The sequence below is a fragment of the Nesoenas mayeri genome, assembly GCF_963082525.1.
Source record: "Nesoenas mayeri genome assembly, chromosome: 2".
Taxonomy (NCBI): domain Eukaryota; kingdom Metazoa; phylum Chordata; class Aves; order Columbiformes; family Columbidae; genus Nesoenas; species Nesoenas mayeri.
In genome coordinates, this window is record NC_137543.1 from 146147277 (window position 1) to 146171607 (window position 24331).

The following is a 24331-nucleotide window of genomic DNA, read 5'->3' on the forward strand; positions in this document are numbered from 1 at the left end:
TCCCTCAGCTTTATGAGGTGGGAAAATGAATGCGTTAAGTAAATAGGCAACTTGTATAATTCTACATTGTTGCAGGCAAAATGATATACTCGAGTTCAATCTTCTGGATGTTTCTTGATGTTGATTGAACCTGCAAACCAGACACTGGTAACTCTAAAGAGTTCCAGAAAGATTATCATGAAGGATTATTGTGATCCACTTGACAGCTATGTTTGCTAATTTAAAATTTGCCTCAAGTGATAAAAATTTGTTACTTAACTTTGATCTTTTTAAGTTAACATGAAGAGGAAAAAAATAAATGTACAAATATCTAAATTATCTTTTTAAATCCTTGGGATGCTTCTATTTGTGTTGCTTTTTGCTTTTTTTTTTTTTTTTTTTTTTCCAGAAAGAGCAAAACCATTAAACCCAGTAAATAGAAGCTCTTAGGGTTCTGAATTAACTAGAACACAGGAAACTGTAGTGCATCAGTTCACCTGGTCCTCTTTTCACAAGTGTAGACAAAGTACAATCCCATGGTGTGGATTCTTTTTTATCTGAGTGAGGACACCGTAGCCCCATATGGAAAAAAGGAATAAAGTGCCAGTATAACAAGTTGCTGAGCCAGGGTAATGGCCGTCCATTGCTATTAGATTACTTCTAGTGGCTTGCGTGGCCTGAGAGAGCTTTCCCATCTAGCCAAAGCGCTTTGTAATGGAGTGAGAGCTATGAGAGAACCTACCTGACACAGGCTGTTGCTGTGTGATAAGCACAGGGTAGCAAACCAGTGTAGTTCCTACTCAGTTACCAGTTATAAGGGTAGGTGCAATTGTCTGGTGAGTCACTTACATGCACTGAGCATGGAACAAGCTGAGATCTCTTGATACAAGTCCTTTTGGTTTCTGTGCATATACTTTAGAAGAATTACCGTTCTTGAATTTGTGTAGAGACAGAGAGCCCAGCACGATGTGTAGAGCATCAATTACTCACTCCTTTCCAATCCTAAAAGTGAACCTTCATAGCAGGAAGCTTACATCAAAGCTTTAAGCCAAACAGAACAAATGGATTTGGAAACGGAGTACTGAGGGGATAAAAGAAGGCAGTTGTGATCTCAAGCAGCTGCAAGCATTTGTCAGCATTGCAGCACAGGAGAGTTGTTAAGGAGGATTTGAAGGAGGGTAGCGGTCTGCTCTTCTGTTTGTGTTGGCTGCTCCTTCAAAGCAGAAAGGAAAACATGTTGTGCCTCCAGTTAGCCAGTGACAGATGCCAGCACTGGGAGCTGATCAGGGGTAGGAGTAGATCTGTTGCTGCCTAGGGAAAGGTATTAGGGCTGCTGTGGGTCCTGACAGTAAAGCAACTAGCTCGCGTCTGATGTGATTGAGAAGGAGCAGCCAGCCTGAGGGCTCAGAGGAAGAATGTCATGGTCAGAGGTGGCCGGTTAGGGATCAGGACTCACCAACACCTAGAGAAGGTGTTGCAGTAACTCCTCGGTAAAATGAAGAATGCCGAATGCTATTTCTGCACTGCTGCATCTGGCCTGGAGTCCACTGTGCTGTTGCACTGTTCTATCTGGTGGCTGGAGAGGGGGGCTTTAGCGAATCAGATGCTTCCAGATGTTTGCAAATGCTAAGTGTGGTCATAGAGAGCGCTAGAATTCATGAAAGATGTAGAAATTTTCCTCACAGATTCATAAATAAACATTGACAGCACAATTTACATATATGTCAAATAGGGAAAAATGAATATAATTAATGCCCAGATCTTGTGTGGCTCATAGTTTTGGATCCTTCACTGACCTACTATACATGGAAGAGTTTCTGATCATGTTGCTGTTTTGATATCGCATGTTATTCTAATATTTAGTGTAATCACTGAAGTGCATCTTTTGTTTAAAAAAGAATAAATCCTCTGCTCTGTTGTATAATGTGCTGTCTGTGAAGTATAGTTATGCATGTAAAGAAGTATCAGTCTCAGCAGGTCCAGTTGCATTGGGGAAGGGAACACAGTGAGACGCTTCACAAGACACTGCTCCTTTTCTGCAGCTAGGCACAGACTATTGCTTCAGGGAGCTGTTTGTGCCAAAGGAGGCTGGGCATGGAAAAGAAGAGCTCAGAGCAAGGTGGGTAGTACAGTCCTTGTCTCTTGCGGAACTTTCCAGGGCCATGTGAGAGTCCTGATGACCAGCAGTAAGGCATTTTTCTGTCCATTAGCTTGATCACTTTTCTTTTTCGGCTTATGGTGTTGTCAGTCTTCATGGCACCTCTCAGTGTATGGAAGAGGGAGAGAGGAACTGCTGTCAGTGTTTCAAAGCAGCTGATGCTTGTTCTTAATGTGGAAGGACCTTTGGCCGAAAAAACCTGCAGTGTCAGAGCCTGCAGGCTGAGGGAGGGCTCAGGACTGGGGAGACACTGATCCTGCGATCTCCTTTTGAGACGTTGCGTGGTGGGAATCACTTAGACTGGTGTATCTGAAGTTCAGCAAGCAATTTCATGTCACTGAAGCTGTTGGGACTTCAATTGTTGAATGCCATTCAAATTAAAATTTAGTCTTTAAAAAATAATACAATTGTAAGGAATGGGTAGGAGTATGGAAAGTGGAGTTGTTCTTATTGCTGTGATAGTTTTGGCAAGAGTGGGAAGATCTGAATTCATTGACATGCATTTTTCTGCGAGGCCTGAGTAACAAGTGCTATCTGGACTGAGTCCTACAGGAATCAGTGGGGGCGCCTAGAAACAGGACCTAGCAGTCTCGTTTTGGTTTTCAAAGATATTAGCCTATCTGAGATACAGACATCACTCTATCCTTTGCTTCTGTTTTACATTAAATAGAGGACCTTGTGGTATATACAGGGAATTATTTAAGATCTTCCTTCAGCATGTTTACAGTATGCTTTTGTTAGATGCAGCAGTTGCTATACACAGATATGTTTCCATCTAAGGGAATAAAAGCAACTTTGTGGAGTTTAAAAAAAGCTTTGGATGGAAGTTGTTCTGTATAATGGAATACCTAATGAGTCATAATAAGAAAGCAGATATATACCTTTTTGATATGAGCGATTTACTATAAAACAATAATCTTTGGAAATTAGCATAGTGGAAAATAACTAGTCCATTTGGGTTTTATGGGGGCTGGGGTGGGGCCAAGGGAATTTTTCATTTGTCTAAATATTATCAGGTGTATCCAAATGGCATATATAGAAGAAAAATTAAACAATTGAAAATTGCTTTTTCATGTTTCTCAACATGGGTCATTTTTCACTAATGTATTTGATTATAATTGCTCCATTCAGACAAACACTGAGTATTTTGATCCATTACACGTCTGAATCAGCCTTGATTTCTCCATTTCTAATAAGTTCCTCTTTGCTTCCCAATTATAGCAATTTTCCACTTTTTAATTATATCCTATTTTCTCAAGATCAGAGATGTGTGGCTACAACTATCATTTGGTGCTTTGAAGTTTTAGTAAATACTTGTAATTTCTCTGTGTAATGAGTACTTCATATTACATTGTGGTTTGCACAGTCTATATCTTTTAAACAGCTGGTGAGTGTATGTTAGGGCCCACCTTGCTGGAGAATACTGCATATACAAAAAGCTGGTTCTGAGTAACCTCTAACAATTTTTGCTACCATGAAGCAGAGCAAAAGCCCAGGAAAAAAGCCTCTGAGTTTTACCATTCCACTATGTAATTAAGTAGCGTCTCACATTCTAAAATATAAAATCACTTTGCTTTCTGTACATTTAATTTTTTTTCGTATCTTTACTACAGATGTGAGATTATTAAAAATGAAACAAAACATGACAAAACACCAAACCCCATATTTGTATAGCTTTTGTTTAAATCCCAAATGTCCAAACCTCCTTTAGCTTTAGTGGGGGATGGCATCTGTCATCGTAAGAATGCTGGGGCTAAGGTTTGTCTCTTTTTGCTTCAGGCATCTGAGGGTTAAAGTGTGATAGACAAAATAATTTTGCTGCGTTTGTTCTCAGGTGTTGGGTCCCTTCATGAAGTGAATGACAGGAGCAAATGGGCTCGTGCGTAGGGATAAAGGTTTCCTCCTTCTAGCTCTTTGTTGGGCAGAGAGGGCTGGGAGCTCCAGGCTGTAAGACAAAAGTGCTATAGCAAGGAACAAAGAGCTGGGACATGCAGAAAGCAGGTGGCCAGATGTCAGTGGTGACAAAAAGAAGAATTTCCTGGGCTTCAGAAAGGATGTCAGCCTTAGCTGCAGTTCAGAAAGCTGCTGACTTCACTGAAACCAAATCCTGGAAGCAAGGAGCTGCTTTGCACAGACGCAGGGAGCAAGGCGAGATTGGTTTACAGAGCACACTAATTTCGATTCTGTCCGATCTAGCCTCTCTGAATTAATCATTCCAGTAGATTATTTAAAATTATAAAATAATTTTTTAAAGGGTCTTTTTAGTTCAGTGTCTTTTTGATTCTTACAAAGTTCTCTGTAAGAATGTCTTTGTATGCCCTTCAGGATGTCCGTGCTGCTTTAGGCTCCCATAACAGTTACTGAGACGCCATAACTCCTTTCACAGTCAGTGGCGAGAACAGGCAACTCCTGGAGCACTTGAGCCGAGCTGTCCCACACCCTCCTGAGAGGACAGGAATTGCCTTTTGGCTGAGTCTTTTTCAGCTTCACTCCTCTTGGAAAAGGAGCTTTTAGACAAGCCCCATTGTTTGGATCTGTGCTTCCCCAGCCACGCTTCCAGACTCAATAGGGAGGATTTCTATTGCAGTCTTTTAAATTGCAGTGAATTATACTAAATTATTGTCTTCATCTAGGAACACAGGCATAAAATGAATTATGTGTAGTGTGGGCACAATGCTACTTGGACTACTGTCTGAACCCTGAATTGTGTAGAAATGATGCTACAAAAGAGGAAGATCCTTTGAAACATTTCCCAGTTGGTGAAGAGTGAACAAAAGCAAAGTGATTCTGAGCAGGCAGTAAAACCTGTGAAGCGCTCACTGTTACTGCAGGCTGCCCTATTTGCTTACATGGTTTTGCGTGTTTTCCAGAGCCTCAGCTAAGTTTGTAGGACTGGAAGTACTTCTGCAGACATTATTGATACCAAACGTAGGCTCCACTTTTTCTCCCCAGCCAAGTAAATGGTTTTGCACTCTAAATGTTTGTGTTGGTTTGTTTTCTTTTGTTTTCAGTGTTTTGGGGTTTGGTGTGTTTTTGTTGTTGTCGTTGTTGTTGGTTGGGTTTTGATTTTGTTGTTTTGTTTTGCTTTACCAAAGCTCCTTGTGTATAATAAAATTACTAATTGCACTAAATTTTCTGTATCAAAATGTTCCATTTTGGTAAACTGCCTCTTGCATTTGCTCAAAGTCCTGGACTCTTTACCAACCAGTGACCTTCAGTTTCATAGTTAGGTTAGCTCTGATTTTGTAAAATGATCCTTCTGTTTATTTGATTTTTTTAAAAAAATTACAGCTGTGTTATGCTGTCACCAGGCTGTGAAGCTGTAGTTAAAGCTCATTCAGAATTTTTGTTGTAAATATATTATCAGGTGATCTAGATCTCATTTGCATTTACACTGCATTACAAATCATAGCCTGATACCAGTTCGGCTGTGTACCACTTTTATGGGAGGAGATATGGACAGGTGATACATTAGTTTCTTCAGTAGCAGCTTCATGGGACTGTGAATTATGGGTTGATGCAATATGAAGTTTGCATCAGGACAAGCTAGCAATGCAATTCAGCTGGGCTGTGCCCAGTAAAATGTTTGTACAGCACTGTCACCTACTTGCCTTTTTTTTAAATTTTGTTAGAGACAAAACAATATTACAAATGTTTTAGAACACATGAAATCCTCCTTTGAGGACATTACTTCATTTTTTTTTTTTTCTTGTGTATGTAAAGCCTAGTGGCTTCAATTATGCTGGGTTTGAAAGAAGAACATTCACGAGTAGAACATACTTTGAATCCTGGAAATGTGATGGAAAACAGGGTTCCTGTATACAGTAAGGGTCATTATGTTATGTTTGGATGACATAATACAGTCCAAAAGTACAAATGAGCCCTGAGAACTGCCACATAAAATAAGAAATTTCCCTTTTTCTGGAAAGTGGTACTATGAAATAGATGCCTTTTTAAAGTGGTACTATGAAATAGATGCCTTTTTAAAGTGGTACTATGAAATAGAATTTCCTTACAACTGGAAAGTGGTACTATGAAATAGATGCCTTTTTAAAGGCACAGGCTTTGTGTATAGGAAAACACAATATTGGCATCAACATAACTTACGTGTGAGGGGAGACCGTTGACAAGTGGTGTACGTTAGGTGTTGACAGTGGGATCAGCGGTGTTTAACATCTTCGTTTATGACATGTAGAGTTGGATCGAGTGCACCCTCAGAAAGTTTGCTGATGATACCAAGCTGTGTGGTGCAGTTGACATGCTGGAGGGAAGAGGTGCCATCCAGAGGGACCTTGACAGGTTTGAGGGGTGGGCCCATGCGAACCTCATGAAGTTCAACAAGGCCAAGTGTAAGTTCCTGCACATGGATTGAGGCAATTCCAAGCACAAATACAGGCTGGATGATGAAGGGATTACAAGCAGCCTTAGGGAGAAGGACTCGGAGGTGTTGGTTGATGAGAAGCTCAACATGACCTAGGAATGGATGCTTGCAGCCCAGAAAGCCAGCCCTATCCTGGGCTGCATCAAAAGGAGTGAGGCCAGCGGGTTAAGGGAGGTTATTCTGCCCCTTGACTCCTCTCTGGTGAGAACCCACCTGGAGTCCCACATCCAGCTCCAGAGGCCCCAACATAAAAGGGACGTGGGCCTGTTGGAGGGAGTCCAGAGGAAGGCCAAGAAGATGATCAGAGAGCTGGAGCACCTCTCCTGTGAGGACAGGCTGAGGGAGCTGGGGTTGTCCAGCCCAGAGGGGAGAAGGCTCTGGGGACACTTTGTAGCAGCCTAAAGAGGACCAGCAAGAAAGCTGGAGAGGGAGTTTTTACAGGGGTGTGTGGTGACAGAACAGGGGGTAATGGCTTTAAACTGAAAGAGGGTAGATTGAAATTGGATATAAGGAAGAAAATCTTCACCATGAGGGTGGTGAGGCATTGGAACAGGCTGCCCAGAGAAGTTGTGAATGCCCCATCCCTGGAAGTGTTCAGGGCCAGGTTGGACAGGGCTTTAAGCAACCTGGTCTAGTGGAAGATGGCCCTGCCCATGGCAGGGGTCTTGGAACTAGATGTCCTTCCAACCTAAATCATTCTGTGATTCTATAATGATCTTCCATTTTGGCATGTGTGAGGTGGAGATATCTGTGTCCTGATCGAGAAAGATAAGAGACTGTGAAGGCCAATATTGCATAAGATGGAACAGGCAAACATTTCCTCTGGCTGGCTGTCTTGTCAGTACATGTGCATGAAAAATAAGAAGTTAAAAACCAAACTGAAAGTGAAGAAATCAGAAGCAACAAACAAACACCCGTGAGGCTGTGACTAACACAGCCCTGGAGGTGCTAGATGATATAAGAGAGCAAAATTATATATACCGCATGGTTTGTGATCACTGAAGCTAAATAACTCAGGAAAGATGTCTGTTTCAGTGATATGTTTCATTCATGCTAAATTGAAAGCAATCATCTTTACCTAAAAGCATAGAGCATTGCTGTGGTTTATTTTAATTATGGGTTATCTTGTACTGCTGGTAGGAAAAATAGGAGCCACAGTGCACATCTTTCTTCCATTTGAGGTGAAATTAAAACTATGCTGTACGGACAGGAACTGTGTGTTGAACCATTTGACCTATTGAAGAAACTGATTGGGTTCCTGAAAGTCTTCAACAATGACCTTCAAGCATTTGTGGTTGGCGTTAGTGGAATGTGCTCCTTCATAGTAATAGTTGTGAAGACATGTCACACCACAGAAATAGGAATGGGAATTAGTCTGGTCACAGCTGACCCTAACTTTTTTGCATCACAGGAAAAAAAATCAGTAAACACATGCAAGGTGCTGCTGTCCATAGGAAGAAGAAATGGGATATACCTGACTAGGCAAAGGTACTATAGAAAGGATTCTCTGCAAAGTGGAGATACTCTGTTCTGGTCATCTTTTCCCAGCTAAGACAAGACTTCCAAAGGAATTCTGGACGCAATTCGGGGCAAAATGTGTCACAAACATCAGTGGCAAATTGCAGGCAGTATAAATTTAGGAAACTAGGGATGATTTCAAAAGCTTACAGCAACTAAATTTATACAGCCTAGGAAAGATAAAAATGACGTATCATGACAGTAGTCTGACTCAGTTGATGTTAAATGAAGAATAATGATCATTTATTTTCAAAGACTACTCGAGGGAAAGGTAAAAATAAAACAGTTTTATTGGAAGCAGAGAAGATTTGGGTTGGATTGTAGGAAGAATGTTCTAACTGTTGGGCTAGTGAAACAGAAACAGGCTACGTAGGAAGATCGGAATCTCCCTCAGTGGGAAATTTTTAGGAGCAGGTTAGACAACTGTCTGCCAAGGACCACCTGAAAGTACCAGAACTCCACACAGTGCAAATGCAGTGGACTAAATTATTTCTTCAGGTCCCTTTTACCTCCTATGTTTCTGTAGTTCTGTGACAATGAAACAACAAATCAGAATCTGTTGTTCTTCCAGCAGTCAGTACTGAAAGGAAGGTACAGTCAGCTCAGACACTGGCACTGGTTTTGTGCTGCATGCTTGGTGGAACAGGTCAGATTATTGATCTATTCTAAGAACAGAAAAAAATAGATTAGCGCCTGAGATGCTTTTAGTATTTTTATGTGATAACATTAAAGCCAAGTTGGACAATGTGACTTTTTCATAACTGTCATTTGTGCATGCCATAAGTTGTGCATATGTGATGTGCTACCCAGTCATTTATGTCCATGCAGGCTGTAAAGACAGGGAAGGCAGTAATTGCAGTTGCCCTGCTCTTCACATCCAAGCTACCAAAATAAGATGAAAGCACCTTGGCAACTGCAGGGTGTAAGCAAATATTACCTGACAGCTTAGTGCAGATGCATAAATCAGGAGCAGTTGGATGATTAAAGGCTGTAATAGCCCTAACAAAAATGCAACTGATAGTTTTCTTAAAACTGAACCTGATACTGAATCCTTATTCAATGGGCATCAGAATCGAGAAGAGCTGAACAAAGAGAAATGTATCACCTGGGTCAGATGAAGAGTGAGTAAGACCTACAAAAAACACCTGCATGACTGTGATGTGATGGCAATTTAAACTGACATTTCATGTGTTAGGAACATGTTTTTTTAAAAATCTATTGCTGAAGATAGCTTTGCATACTAGTAGCTCAATTAGAGTCGTGCAGGATTGTTTGTGGCAGATGGGTGGGTGGAGAACTGTATGTCATCCCACTTTGAGTCTTTGCTTTTTGTGTGCCAGAATATCATAAGGGAGGAGCCCTTCGCTATCACCGTAGAAAATTTGTAACCGCCTCTTCTGATACAGCTATGTATGGCCATCAGAGCTACAGCAGGTTTCAGGCAGGTTTTCATGTGGATCAAGCCTTCAATCAAATTATTCTTTCACTTGGTCCGAGTATGCAGCATTTCCTTAGTCTTCTCACCTTGTTTCTGCTGTCTAAATATCCAAACTAATGATTGAATATTTTAAAATCCAAATATTATGGAACACAGAAAATTATAGGTTGGAAGGGACCTTTGGAGGTTATTAGGTCCAGCCCCTTCCTCAAAGATGATTAATTTTAATGTTACAGGTTTGTGCAGGGTCTTTTCATTGAAGTTTCAAATATCTCCAAGGATGGAGATAACACAGATTTGCTGGGTAATCTGTTCCAGTGCTTAACTACTCTCAGTAGGAAATTTTTTCCTTTTATGTCCCGTAGGAATCTACTATCTTGCAGCTGGGGATTATTGCCTCCCATCCTTTGCTGGGTGTCTCTGGGAAGCATTTGTCTGTGTCTTCTCCACCCCCTTTTAAGTAGCCCAAATTGTTCAGTTTACTGCCCTTTTAGTTGCTTGCATTTGCAGGTAATATTTGCACTCCATCAGAGCAGGCACTGAAAATACTGTGGGTAAAAAAAATACCTGTAAATCACAAGGGAACAATACAAGAAGTGGCTAACAATCAATTGCTTAAAATTGCATGTGTACGAAGTTATCAAGATGAAACTTTTAAATGAAATACTCGTGGGAGGATCACTAATATCTTCCCTTACTGTGTCTCATGGGAGGATGTTTATAAGAGTCTCTCTCTTTAAATTAAGTTTATTAAAAGCTTAAAAGAGGATTCTATTCTTCCTTGAGAAAATCCAGGCTTTGGAGACTTCCTAAAACCAGTTCAGACTGAAGGGCTTTGTTTTGGCATGCATTTCACATACCGGAGTATGTAGTATCTGAGTCCCAGAAGAGCCCCTGTCTCATGACAGGTTGAAGGACATTTGTGTTTGATGGGTTACTTTGACCTTCAGGGTCGGAAGCAGCCATGTGGCACAGCTCGGGTACACACGTGGCTTATTGCCTGTGTCCTGAGTTCTCCATCCGTTTCTTGTTTTTTGCTTCTAGTGCCCTTCATCAAGGTATTCTGAGGAGATTTTGCCAAATGATGTGGAGTAATGACACTGACTAGCTATTTGGCCATGTGAGTGCACAGTGCTTGAAGTGAAATAATAGCTAGCAGCACCTCTCTCCTTTAGATGGTTCACTGGAAAATAGAAAGAACTTTTTTTAAAAAAATATCTCTGTTGCCTTAGTGACTTCGTGTCATCCAAGCATTCCAGTTAGCTTAACTCAAACACAGTAACTTTGGTAAGAGGCTACACAGGTTTTACTGTGGGCAGCATGCAACTAAGAAACAGCAGAGATCATAATTATAAGCTGCACTATTTAACAACACCCCAGGAAACCTCCAATCCAGCAGTACCGCTTATCCCATAATCTCTTATCAAAGGACTGTGTGAGTTAAGGAAATGTGATTTTTTTTTTTTTAACGGTTTAGAGTTTTTTATCCCTTTAAGTTTTTATGTCATGAACTTGATCCTGATCCACAACCCCAAACATAATTTATCTCCCTGTCTACTTGGATTCCAAAGCAAGAATGGTCCAGCACCGCATTGAGCAAGAGTATCGTAGTTTTCTGTAGCTTCTTCTTTTGAGAGGGAAGAAAAGAGCCTGTGATGAGAGGGACATTTTGATGTGTTTATGATGGGCTTGTGTAGAACACACATGCGGCTTGATAGCCTGAGTCAGGAGAAAGAACCACCATTTGAACTTTAGTCATGTGCACGGTTATAGGGACATGTGGCAGCTTTGCCTGCAAAAAATAGACAGTAGGAAATAGGAAACGACACTGGATGCAACATTTTACCCAAGAGGACTTGTGTGGCCTCTAGAAAAGTAGAACAAGGATAATACTAACCTGTGTAATCGTTGTCGTCATCATTCCCCCCCTCTCCACCCCATGCAGCTCAGGGTACACACATACAGTGTCTGCCATAATCTCCTTTTCTAATTGTAGTTTGTATTTTAATAATCCCTGTTCCTCTTTACAGCTGCTTGCATTCTAGTACCTAGCCTTTTTTCCCACTCTTCCTCCTGTGCTAGCAGTCGGAAAAATATAAATTGTGTGCTATAAGTAACAATGCAATGCTTTGAGACAGAAGTAGCAAAAGAAAAGTTACCCAGTGTGTGCAAGGACCTGTGTCTGTGAGATCCTCAGCTGAACTCTGCTGAAGCAGCTGCCCTGCCTGGGGAGGTGCTGGAGGATTTCCATGGTGGTGTGGATGACTTCTTTTTTTGTTTCCTTTGAGACCTGCCCAGCTGACCTTTTATATACCCAGGTTAAGTTTTAGGTTGGTCTAAAATAATCACAGATTTAGTATCTTACTTATGTTTTACATAAGTTTTATCTAATAATACAGATATTTCTCTCATAATAGGGTTTTATATCTTTTAAGATGGTTAGAAAAATGAATTTAAGTGACATGTTTAAGAAAGTAAAAATTAACATTGCTGATCCAGGCAAATAAAGTCAGTCTTGGCTTTACTACCTAAATACTGAAGAAGGTGATTTCTGAGGTATAGTTTCTTCCTTCTCAAACCTACAAAAAGAACATATTCCTTTCTCTGTTAGTTTTCTTTATCTTGAACAGAAAGATCAACAGTTATCCAGCTCTATAATGAAAATGGAAGATCTATCTATAAGAAGCAAATTTTTAATATTATATAATGAAGAAAAATAGTTTGAAGAATGTCATGTGTGTAATTTATTCCACAAGTGGTTTGTCACTTGGCAGACAGTTTCAGTGCCCTGAAATTCAAGTGCATTAAATTAACTAGAATCATCATCATCCATGCAGTTTGGCTGAATGTGTCAGTGATGTGGCAAAGTTAAAACAATAGAGATCATAGAAGAATAATGTCATTATAAAAAAAAAAAAAAAAAAAAAAAGCAACTAGAAAAGTCAATGGAGAAGGCAGACCAGCATGGCTAAAGACAGTAAATTAAATCCTGCTTGGGAATCTGACCCTGATCCAGCAAAGCACTTAATCTCATCATTTAAGCATATGAGTTCTTTCCTTACTAAGCATGCATATTGTCCCACTGAAGCAAGGGTGAGTTTGAGTTCCAAGATTGTTGCCATAGAGCTCAGCATCTATCAGACTAAAGCCTTCGTTGGCCTGATGGGGGACACATAATGCATCAAGACTTACATATTAATAGTATTTATGTAGGCGTTCATGTGGTGCAAGTGCAATGCAACCCAGAGGTTCCAAAGGTAGTCAGAAAATCATTGTTATGTTTGGGTACAAAGGGCTATGAAATGCTTTATACTGTAAGGTGCAAGTCTTTTTGTACTTGCAGCACAGAAAAAAATGTAGAGGTATAGGAGAACAGATTAAATAATCATTTACAAAAGTATCTGATGTCTGGAGTTCTGCAGCTGGAAGGTTTTATTGATAAATTATGTGCTCAATTTGAATAGACTTCAAAATCTGTAGCCAAAGGAATTACTGCTTTGTGTTACATTGGTAAAATGTCTTATGTGGGTATTTATTTTCATATGAAAAGCTACTGGATGATACAGTATAAAACTTACAATTTGTTTCACAGTTCTATTGGAAGCAGCCACTCCTTTACAAAGGCAATGGCTCTTCAATCAATGTGTATTGTTAGGTGCATTATGGATAGTTTAGGGCCTTAAGTACCAATTTCATCTTTGCGAGTCTGTAACTGCTACAGACTTAGTCACTAAAGTTACCTTGTTGCTTCTTCCTGGGGAAAAACTGTAAGTGATAAGACTGAGCAGATGAAATATTGCAGGTCTCAACTAATTTGCTGGTAATGTATGCTCAATAATCTCTTTAGAGAGCAAGGCCAAACTTCTGCCTCTCATCTATATGAGACAGGACGGGGGTTTGTTGGAGTCTGACTGGACCTTAGACAGCAGAAGGGATTGTCCAGAGTAGATTGTGGCTCTGCATCTCGTACAAGAAGCTGACCGCGTTGATGCTACAAGGGCTATAATTAGCCTTACACCTATGGCACACCTTGTTTCAGTGGGAGAAGAGACTTTTTTTTCTACGGTGCTTTCATCATCTCCTATGATACCCATCCCTTGTGAATAACATCTTCTACACTAGAAATTAAGTGCTGCTCAGCAAAGAGGGCAGCTTTCCCCTTGGAAGATTTTCTTGTTGATGGAATTTCTCTGCCACCTGTCTTCTGATACCTTAAATCCATTTTATGTTGTATGTAGCTTTTGTACCTGAGAATTGATACTGTAATAATCTGCAATGCTGTGAGTTGCACACAATGAATGTAAGAAGCAACTAACGTGCCCCACAAAACATGCATTCACAGCGAATGTATTGCACTATAAGCTCCTTCTGTTTCAGTGAAAAGCAATCATGTATACAGGAAAACAAAGAGATAGACTGCTGTACTTCGGTTTGGGCAAGAAGAATTAAAAGCAGAAAGTAGTGGGAAAAGCCTGTCAAAAGTTGCTGTGTATGTTGTTTCAGTAATTGGTAGACATAAAGACAAATTTGTGGTTTGCCAGTTTAATAGATGCTCATTTGGCTACAAATACAGAAACTACTGAAAACTAAAACCAGGTGACTACTCTAACACTTCTTAATTTGTTTTTGTATTCCCCTGATGTTTTGCAGCTGTGCAATGGTGGGTCTGTGACCGATCTTGTGAAAGGATTTCTGAAGAGAGGAGAAAGGATGAATGAACTTATAATTGCTTACATTTTACATGAAGCTCTGATGGTAAGATAAGCTCCAGTGACAGGACAGTCAATATTCAGCTCGTATGTTTTTTCTTTGAATGAATTAATATCACGTCCCCCCTAACACAGCACACTGTCTTATATTAAAGCGGTGTTTAATGAAATCAAGGTAATGTGTAATTCAGATGGTTCTTTTTGAACAAGAAAGGTAAAGAACAATTAATTTGTTTTTTTCATTAGTAAGAGAATGGAAATCGATTTCTGACTGTGGGTTTACTTCATCAGTAAATACAGTTCTACATCAAAATTGCTTTTCTTTTAAGAAATAGCAGAAATATACCCAAAATACTGTTCAACTTCTGATGTCAGGATCCAAGATATAGCAAAATGATCAACAGATCTAGTGAATTCAAACACTACCACAAGGAAAAAAAAAAGGCTAATCAGGGTCAAGTGTCTTTCTTTTTCCTTGTTTTTTTAACCAGAATTTGACTTTCTGCAATGAAATTAGTGATGGGCTTTAGCAGTTTTCTTTAAGTTTACACTCTAAATGTATAACATTTAATGTAGATTTTAACATTTAATGTAGATTTACAGTCCTTTTTTTTTTTCTGTTCTTATCTTAAAATTTATACTTGACATAAAGTTAGGGAATTAAAAAATATCTGTTCCTCATGGTGTGCCAAGTGCTTTTCCTGTAAGAGGGTCATCTCTGTGGTTATGGATCAAATAAAGAAACTGGTGTAAGTTCTCTCAAACTTTACTGGTACCTTTTTGTATCTGCGAATGTAATACAGAGAACAGAGCTGTTAGTAAAAAGTTTACATTTACATATCACCTTCCAGGGACTTCAGCATTTGCATGAAAACAAAACTATCCACCGTGATATTAAGGGAAATAATATCCTTTTGACCACAGAAGGAGGAGTCAAGCTTGTGGATTTTGGTATGTTATGTATACTTACATATACAAACATTGTACTTCTGAATCATGGAAAATAAAATAGAGGAAACAAATCAGAAAAGATTAATTATATTAACTTTTTATTAAAGTTTTGAGTTCTTTGTTAAAAATGATTTGAATAACCAAAGTTACTTGATAGAGATAAAATATTCACAGATTCGGTGTTTTTACAAGTTTGGGTTTTCCAGACATTTTGCTAATGCTGTTTAGATAGCATTGCTAACAGGTAGAAGTTATAGTACAGTGTAAGTGCATGCCAAATGCTTTGGGGCAGACACAGTAAGTGAAGTGGCAAAGCAAATTAATAGGGTTCAAAATATGTTGGTGTTTAGGTCTTCCAGGACCGTGCTCTGGTTCAGTGAACTTCAGAGCTATTGGCTAAAGTTACATGTTGTGTCTGAGAGGACCCAAAACTTACTAGATATTGTGAGGAATGGGAGAGCTCCACCTCAATCACATGTTCTTCATTAGCTTGATTGAAATAAACCAAGAGATACTACCTGAAGGCAGAAAAGGGGGAGATATTATTTAGTTAATCCCAACTTACCAAAGTCTGGGAAGAATAACGGGTTTTTTTTGGCAAGTATAAACCTAAGACTTGGTATTAAATGTAAAAAGGTCTGTTAGGCCTTAAGTAATTCTTGAATGCTGTCATCTGGTTTAACCACCAGAAGGCAAGAGCACAGACACAGGTAAGTAGATGCAACCTGTTATTTACCAGCCATACCACAGTGATTTGCCTTAGAAGTGTATTGACTGTTGTTTTATATAAGGGGGGTATTAAAGTTTGCAATGCTTGTTATTATGAACTATTATTCTCTGGTAGCGCACCATCTTCTATTGTTTAAGTTCAGTTTATTGGTCACTACTTCACAGCATAACAGCCAGTTGTAAATACCATTATTCCATTCAGCAGATGGAAAATCTTCATTCTTCCTTTTCCCTCCTATTTTGTTAATGAGATTTATTCAATTGATACATAGCAATTGTTTAAACTAATAATGGGATTTCAACTCCCATTAGTAGAGTACTGTCTTCATGCCAGTAGATTGTATTAATACAACTTTCATTACTACACACACAAACTCCCCACAACTATTAGGGCTACTAATTCTTCTGAAAAATCATGTATTTATGCTCATTATTTTATTCCGAGATAAAATCTTCTACTGAAAAACCTTCCAACTTCCTAAATTATCTGCCGTACACTTACTAGTATATTCTGGTAGTCTGGAAATATAATGTGAGGCAAAATCAATATTTTTGCCTGCAGATTTTTAATGTGTTGTGGATACTAATTTTTTTAAGGTGCTGAAGGCAATTAGAGCTGTGGAGAATCGATGCTTCTGAAAATTAATTCACTTATGCAGATGTCAAAACATACAAGCTGTAGGGATGAGGACCTGAATTCTTTATTCCCCAGTCACTGCAATCTACTGCTAAGGCTGTAATTGAAAAATAATCTTGAAATCTTGTGGGAAAAATTGTGATGCCAAAGCACAGATGAGAACGTGAGTAAGAAACAAACACATAGTGCACACTTTCATGTGGGTTGAAGAGGATGTGTAATGATATCTGGAGTCCTTCCTCTCAAATAAATATAGGAACTACAGCCTAATTTAGAAATAAAGACATTTTTTCTTCCTTTTTTTTTTTTAAAAAAAAAGTATATCCCCCTCACCCCCCCCCCCAAAAAAAAACAACACCAAAAAACAACAACAAACAAAACAAAGCAAAGCCAATAATGAGAAGTATCAAATTGGAAAAATGTATACAGTCTTCACAAGATCATCATGGAAGACTTACCATTCACCCTTCAGGCTGATGTTTAAGGTATTAAGCTGGGATTTGGGAGATTTGTGTCTTCTACTTAAGAGGATTTAAACCCACATTAATCAGATTCCAAGAGTATTTTTTAGCCAGGAATGTGAATTTATGAAAATCTCTCATGTTGACACTGCTACAGACCGTTGTACATAAACATTTATTGCATTGGGGACTGAAACGCATAACCATCTTTTTACTGTATAAGCCTGTGAATCTCTAAGCTACAGAATGAGATAGGCACACAGGCACAATCTCTTATCTTCCAGTAAATACCCAGTGGAAGCAAATTTTTTGTTTTAGGTTGAACCGATTGTTACATTGGGCCAAACAAACAAACAAAACCAACCTGAATAATCATATAGCCATTTCTAGCATGCACATAGCTTTTCCATTGTGGAGAGGGGAGCAGAAACAGTGCTCAAGGACTCCTTCAGCCACCAAACATACTTGACAGAAGAAGTGAGCCCTTCCCAAGATAATTTTGTCTGCACCATTCTCCTGTATGCTGGTTGATGATGAGGTGTTCTCAAAGAACCCGTTGCTTTCCTCCCCTGATATTCTTTATGGTGGTTTTCATTTAAACAGGTATATAAAACCTGTATCTGAAAGATGGACCTATGAAGTGTCTTACGGAACACAACACTAGGAAAGGACCTGTTCTAAGTCTATATGTGGTGTGTGCTCGTATAACTTGAATTTGTGTCTTTTTCTTTTTTTTTTTTCTTTTATTTTGTTAAAAAACTACAGTTAGGAACTTTTTTAATAGTCATAAGTGAAAAAAACAGTTAACTTTCAGTGAATTAAATCACCTTTGAGGATGCCTTTTCTTTCCTTTCTTCTTTTTGTATTCTGAACCCGACATATCGTGTACCACTCACTTGAGTCCTTTCTTGCACAGCAATACTGACTTTTACAGAAGCTTCATTTTGTGATAGAATTTATACACATTGCCTTATGGTTGTTGTGTCATAGGCATTTATGTATGCTCTGACCACCGTTTCTGAACATTGCACAGCCTGTAATGGATGACCTTCGCAACACTCTTATGAGGAAGCATATCATTATAATTCTCAGTTAAGAGCTGGGAATCTGAAACTTTGAGAGACTGAGTTGCTTGAGGTGACACAGAAGATCTGTGGAAAAGCTCGCCCAGAACCCGGGCTAACAGTCTGAACTGTTTACCTTTTGTGGAGGTGTCGATAGTTTAAGAGATGATAAAGACTTTGAAAGAATACCATAGCAGTGCCTCACCTAGATTGCTTTGAAGAGATAATTTTTACTTTCCCTTACAGTTCTGCTGTAATATTCTTAATCACTCCAGTAATATTCTCATATCTAAGAAATACCCAGTCCCAGTTGACAGATTAATGATCAAATTAAGTAAATGAGTTTATAGTATCTCTAACCGATGCCTCTGGAGCTCAATTGCTTATCAGGGATCTGTCAGATATAAGTTTTACTTTAGTCTGCCCAAGCCACAAGAAGCATCTTCTCTCCTCACATCCATCCAGTATGTTGATTTAGATCAGCAGACATGAATAAAGTAATTATTTTTTTTTTTTACTACAGATAATCAGTAGCAGCCAAGTGGATCTACTCTAAGCACATCCCGTGATCACAGATCCAATCCCTGAACTCATTAAACTTCTAGAGGCATTATAAAATCCGTATTTTCCTTGTAAAAGAAGAAGGTTGGCTGAAGGTAGTTTTGCTACCTGAACATTCATGGGAATTAGCTGTTAAGCTTTTCTGGTGGAAAAAGTTTGGGGAGGGATGTTACACCTGAGAATCACAGCAATTATGCTCCAAGCAAGGAGCATCCTCTGCCACAGCAATAGCTACACTCCATTCAAGTGTAACTGCTATGATTTCAGTATAGGATAGAGATTTGATAGAAAAATGTACATTTACATTACATGCCCTGCAGCACTTTAAAGGGTGGCTGCCATATAATAGATTGTATAAAAAGAGCTGGAGGCAAGCAAGGTGTGAATAAAATTCCTTTTTTATAAATGTTGTTAATTAAATTCACAGTTGCTTCTTAGTGTTCTGGGAAGGAAATCTTTTACATCTGTTTCTCAGACTTCTGGTTCTATGTAGTAGATTGATGTTAAATAGACAGATTTTGAAAGAAATTTTAGCCACTAAAGGTGCAGAAAAACACCTAATAAAATATTAAAAACTTCTGTAACATAAATCCAAATTAATCTGATGCTAGATACCTTTTGAAAGTCTTGTGACAATGTCATCTGCAGCTTTTACTGCCTAAATATCTTTCAGTGTCTGACCTTGTTTCATCAATTAAAAAATTGGCCTGAAGTCACTTGCACACATAGAACACCTCATCTCTAATCAAAATTCATATATTCCTCTGCATCTTACAATGTGTAACCAATTTCATAGGGAGCTGAGTGTATAGCATCTGCTTATGCTGACAAATATTTGCTTCTTTGAATATTCCCTCTCAATTAAATTTCTTTTATTGAAATCAGGATGCTTCACAGGGCCTTCCATGTATTAAATAATGTTAGTCTAAAACACAATTCTGTTTTGGAAATTCCAAGGTGTCAAATAATGTACTGTTCCAAAATGGGAGAAAATAAATTGAGCTGTATTATTGCTGTTATTATTTTAACTTTGGTCTGAAAAAGTCCAAGTGACATTTCATTTTGAAATATTTAATGTGTTTCCAAAATCCCTTGCCATTGCAGTGAGTCTGGAAACTTGAAAGCCAGAGCTTTTGATGCTTCTATGTTACTGAAAGAAGAGAACCCTAGAGGACACAGCTCCCTATCAGCAAACTAGACAGATTGCTGCTGTGGGAGAGTCATGGAGGAAAGAACCATTTTTCCACTAAAAGTTTTGAAACACCTACAGTCATATGGCAAGTGGTTCCTTTAGCTAAAAAGAGGAGAGTGTAGTGCTGATGGAAAATTCCTCTTCAGCTGGTTTTGAGGGTTGACCTTGTAGGCTGCTAGTCTTGAACAAGAGCCGAGGTAGCTCATACTTCTCCGTGGCTGCTGAAGCCTACTGTCACAGACTGGAACTATCTCAGGAAGAGCAGCTGTCACCTTGGAAATCCCCAGAAAAAATGTAAATATAAATCGTACTCCACCACTTAGGCAAATACATAGTTTTCCAGTAGCACTGTTCCTTGCTGAAGGCCATGCCCTTCTATGCATCAAATGAAACCATACTTTCATATCACATGTAATTAGACTGTTGATGCTATTACCAGGAAAGGTCATTGAAAAAAAAAAAATCAGACCTCTAGATGGATATTAGAAATATTCACCTTCCTATAATGAAAATAAAATATTGGAAGATTCATTAAATCTTTAGAAATCTTCAGAATTCAAGCCTATTTCGAATTACAAGAGGCACCTTGATTCCCCTCAGTTTGCCTAATACTGTCTCTGTGGGGAAGGGATATTGAAAAGGATTGGCACTGTCCATTTTCAGTTTCTTCTTAGGCATCTAATTAGTGGTATCTGAAACTCTTCATCATTAGAGTCTCTGGATAAGCAATACATAGGAAACACCTAAGGTTTTTTTATAGGTAAAGCAGGTTCCAGTAGAAGATATGGGAAGAAAGTAATGGCAATCTCACTGGTGCTGGCAGATGGTGGAAAATTACCAGCTGCTCTGCATGCAGTTCAAAGAATAATGACTTTAAGGGTTCCTTGAGTACTGTGGATAAAGAGATTGCATAGTTTAACATGTACTGTAACATTATTGGAATATATAGTGAAGATCAGGTGATTTTTGTAGTTCAGACATACTTAGTTTGCATTTTCCTGCTTTTGTTTCAAATGTTAGAAGTGTTACACCTAGAAGTTGTGTGTGAATATTGTCTTGGCATTCCAAATGCAGTTTCAGATACTGTACTTTGCATGTAGCCAGCATGGTTTTATCATGGATGTACAGTAGCCTGACTCATTTAGAGATTTAAGCTAAGTGTGACTCATTGGGGAAAAAAATGGATTGGAGGAGGGAATACTGTATCACCTTATTTAGACATACTGAAAACTGACATTGCTTTGTTTAGTACTTGAACTATTTATTCCATGTAGTTTGGAAACTGCAGGTTGACATAAGTCAGTTTTTGTGTTTGGAATGTAATAGCGTTAATATTATGTTATGGAGAGAATTATCATTTTTCTTTTAAGGCTATTTGAAGTCATCCAAAGTTAAAAGCCAAGGAAAAGTTAAAGCTGATGTTTCTAGATGGTCTGATTATTCAAAATTGCAATTTGGTGAAACAAGCCAATTGGAAGACACTCTCTTTTTGTACTGTATTTTTCTATTAACTCTATTTTTCCTTTAAAATGCATACATAACTTCATTTAGGCAATACTAAATGCAAATACTAAGTTCCTTTCATAATTCAGTTGAGTTCATAAAATAAACTTACTGTTTTGGGTTTTTTTTCCATAGAAAGAGTGTGTAGTAATTCTGCCAGCATTCTCTGTTGTGACTCAGTAGTGGTGTGCTACTTCTTCCTTACAAATTATGGAATGTTAGACAGTGCTTTACAGCTACTAGTGTAAGAACCAATAGCTTAAGCTGAGTTAGAATGCATATGTGGGATTTTTTATGTTATATTGCATGATATTGATACCTATTCTGATACAGAAATACAGGACAAAATATTTAAAATTCTGTGACTACACTGAACAGGTTGAGTGTTTGAAGTGTGGATGAGCCAGCAGCTGCTATAATGACAAAGCAAGAGCAGTAAAATCAGTTACACTGTACTGCATGTCCAAATGAATAGGTACAACCTCAAAGTAATTCATAAGACCATGGTAAGACTCCATCTTAATCGTTCCATCTGCTTTCTTGCTCACCTTGCCTGGTTTTCTGATGCATGGGGGAGCTTTCTGCTGGTCTTGTGGGGAAAGCATATGAAATCTTGGGTCGGAGACTGAGGAGGGAACCACAGCATTAAGCGTCATCCTTTCATTGTGACACCTGAGCAGCTCTGGTGTTCCCTTGCTGTAACACAGTGCTTTAACCTCTCTCTACCACAAAGAGGCTTGATAGATGCAGTTTGCTGGCTGATCACAGCTCAGCTTAGCAAACCTCGTGTGTCACGGAGCACAGCAGAGGGAGAGAAGGTTCACAGCACTGGGCTGCAGGACAGGTTGGGCTGCAGTGGACTGGGAGTCTAGAGCCACCTTGTGCTCAGGGAATAGGTTGAGAAGTGAATTGTGAGTGATCCAAGTTTGAGTATTGGGGTATTTAGGGGAAGGACATTTCAGTCTCTGTCCCTTTTAGTATAAATCATGGCTTCCAGCCTTGCATGTCCTGGTGACATTGAAGAGGAGCTCAGCATGACCTTGGGTAGTTTTCCAGACTTCTGTAGATCACTTATTCTAGAGTAGTCAGAGTATCCTATTGCATCTCTTTCTTCTTGACCTGCATTAGCTATAAATGCTGTCTGAATCATTCTACAAAAATGAAGCAATTAATTAAAATAATTTAATTTGAAAGTATACAAAAATAAAATTTTCTTTCTGCCCTTAGCTTACTTTAAGCAATGAATCATAGCAAGACTTGTATTTGCCTTAGTCATTCTAGCATACATCCATAATAAAGCTGTCTGCTTCACTGATTCAGATCAAAGCCAGACTATTATTGTGTTGTCATTTCTGCATACCATATAGCATGACATTCACATGTTGCTTCTAAAAAGTATTTACTAGGGGACTATGGCAGAAGCCAATCAAAGTAAAAGACTTTGAAGAAAGCTTTCTTCATGAACAGCTTGTCAAACTGCTTTGAACCCAATCAAAGTAATGACTCCAAATTTTTCAAACTAGGGTTAGCAAGGATAAGATGGATTGCATTGACTTGAGCTTTGGAGCACTTTCATTGTTCAATGTTTAATTCTTTGTTGAAGGCTTAGTCCTTAAAAACTTATTTTATGGGCCATGTGTGAATGAAAACCTTTGTGCTGTCCAGTAACAACAAAAAGAAATCATGTGGCCAAATGCTGTATCCAGGATAAGCTGTTCACTTGGTCTTTCAAATATTTTCTTCTACTAATTCACATAAAGATGTCACTGATGGCTTAAACATTAAAGAAGCTTGACACAAAAAGCTTGTGCTGCATGCCAGAGACACAAGAAGCGAGAAAATAGCCCTTTATGGCCAGCAAAGACTTCCTCTTGGTTTTTTCTTGGGTCACAAAATTGACATTTTTTGAGGTTTTTAGAAACCCTCTGGTTTCACCTGTGTATACTAAACCCCATTCACTTTCAAGTGGAAGTTGAACCCAATGACTTATTTGTACTGAAGTATTCTGGTCCTTACATATTTTAAATATTCTATCCCATCAGTAGAAATGTTGACAGTAACCCAGATAATTTTAACAGGAAAACCATGTCATATAACAAGGAGAAAAATCTCCAGGGTTTTCCCAGTCATATAGGGGAAAAAAAAAATCCTTTTTGCATCTCAAAAGTAGCAGCCAGTTTGAAATCTATGTGAGGAAGGCAGTATCTAGGAAGGAGGGACTTTTCTCACCAGCATACTGCACCAGATTGTGTCTAGCTGCACAAATCCCTGAGGCTCCAGAGAAGACTTGCTCTCCTACCTAAATACATCTGGCCAATTGTGCATCAGGAAAACAAGCGTTCATGTGAATCCCTTTCAGGAGACCAGCTGAAGCCCTGGAGCATGAGATTTGATTAAATTATTGGCCTCATGCTGCACTGAACTGTCGGGGGCATGTGGAGGGAAGCCCATGGTCGCCTGCTATGCTGAGTGCCATGGAGAAAGGGTGCAGCCAGAATTACAGACTAAGGGAAGCTCGAGTACGCTGCCAAACCTCCTTGCCCAGTCACCTGTAATACAAAAGTTCTCTGATTTCTTAAAGAATCTGTATGCAAACTTTTTGTTTCAAAGAGATTATATATCTCATAGACGTAGTGAACATTCTGCTTTTCTTTTTAGGTCAGTGTTTGCCATTTTATTATCAGTAGTTACCTTGTCATGATTCTGTATCCTGGTTAGGATTTTCATTTTGTTCCTTATATGCCTAAAAATGCCTTTTCTTTGTCTTTAATCCTTACGGTGAGTTTACTGTGAAAGCCACTGGACCTTGATTCTTTTAGTTTCCATTTCTATTACTCTACATTTTACAGTGCAGATACACTTTCTTATCCCCCTTTCACTCCATGCTTCTTGGTTTTCTAGTAAGCACCATGATTTTTCATCTCCCAGGCTGTTCCTATACCTGGTCTTCTTGGATACTAAGCTTTTGATCTTTCTGGAGTTCTAGAGGGCTATTTCAGTTGTAGAGGGCCCTATTTCATCAGTGAAAGATTTGCATTTGCAATGTGTGT

General features: G+C 38.8%; 1 protein-coding gene across 1 annotated transcript in view; it reads left to right on the forward strand.

The window, feature by feature from the left end:
• Positions 1-24331, forward strand: part of LOC308037788 (myosin-IIIa-like) — a gene marked incomplete at both ends in the record, with an annotated part of 40890 nt that overhangs the window by 10197 nt on the left and 6362 nt on the right. Inside the window, 2 exons of the mRNA XM_080339800.1 lie at positions 14125-14229; positions 15035-15134. Coding sequence (XP_080195926.1) covers positions 14125-14229; positions 15035-15134 — 205 coding nt within the window. The remainder of the gene's footprint in view (positions 1-14124; positions 14230-15034; positions 15135-24331) is intronic.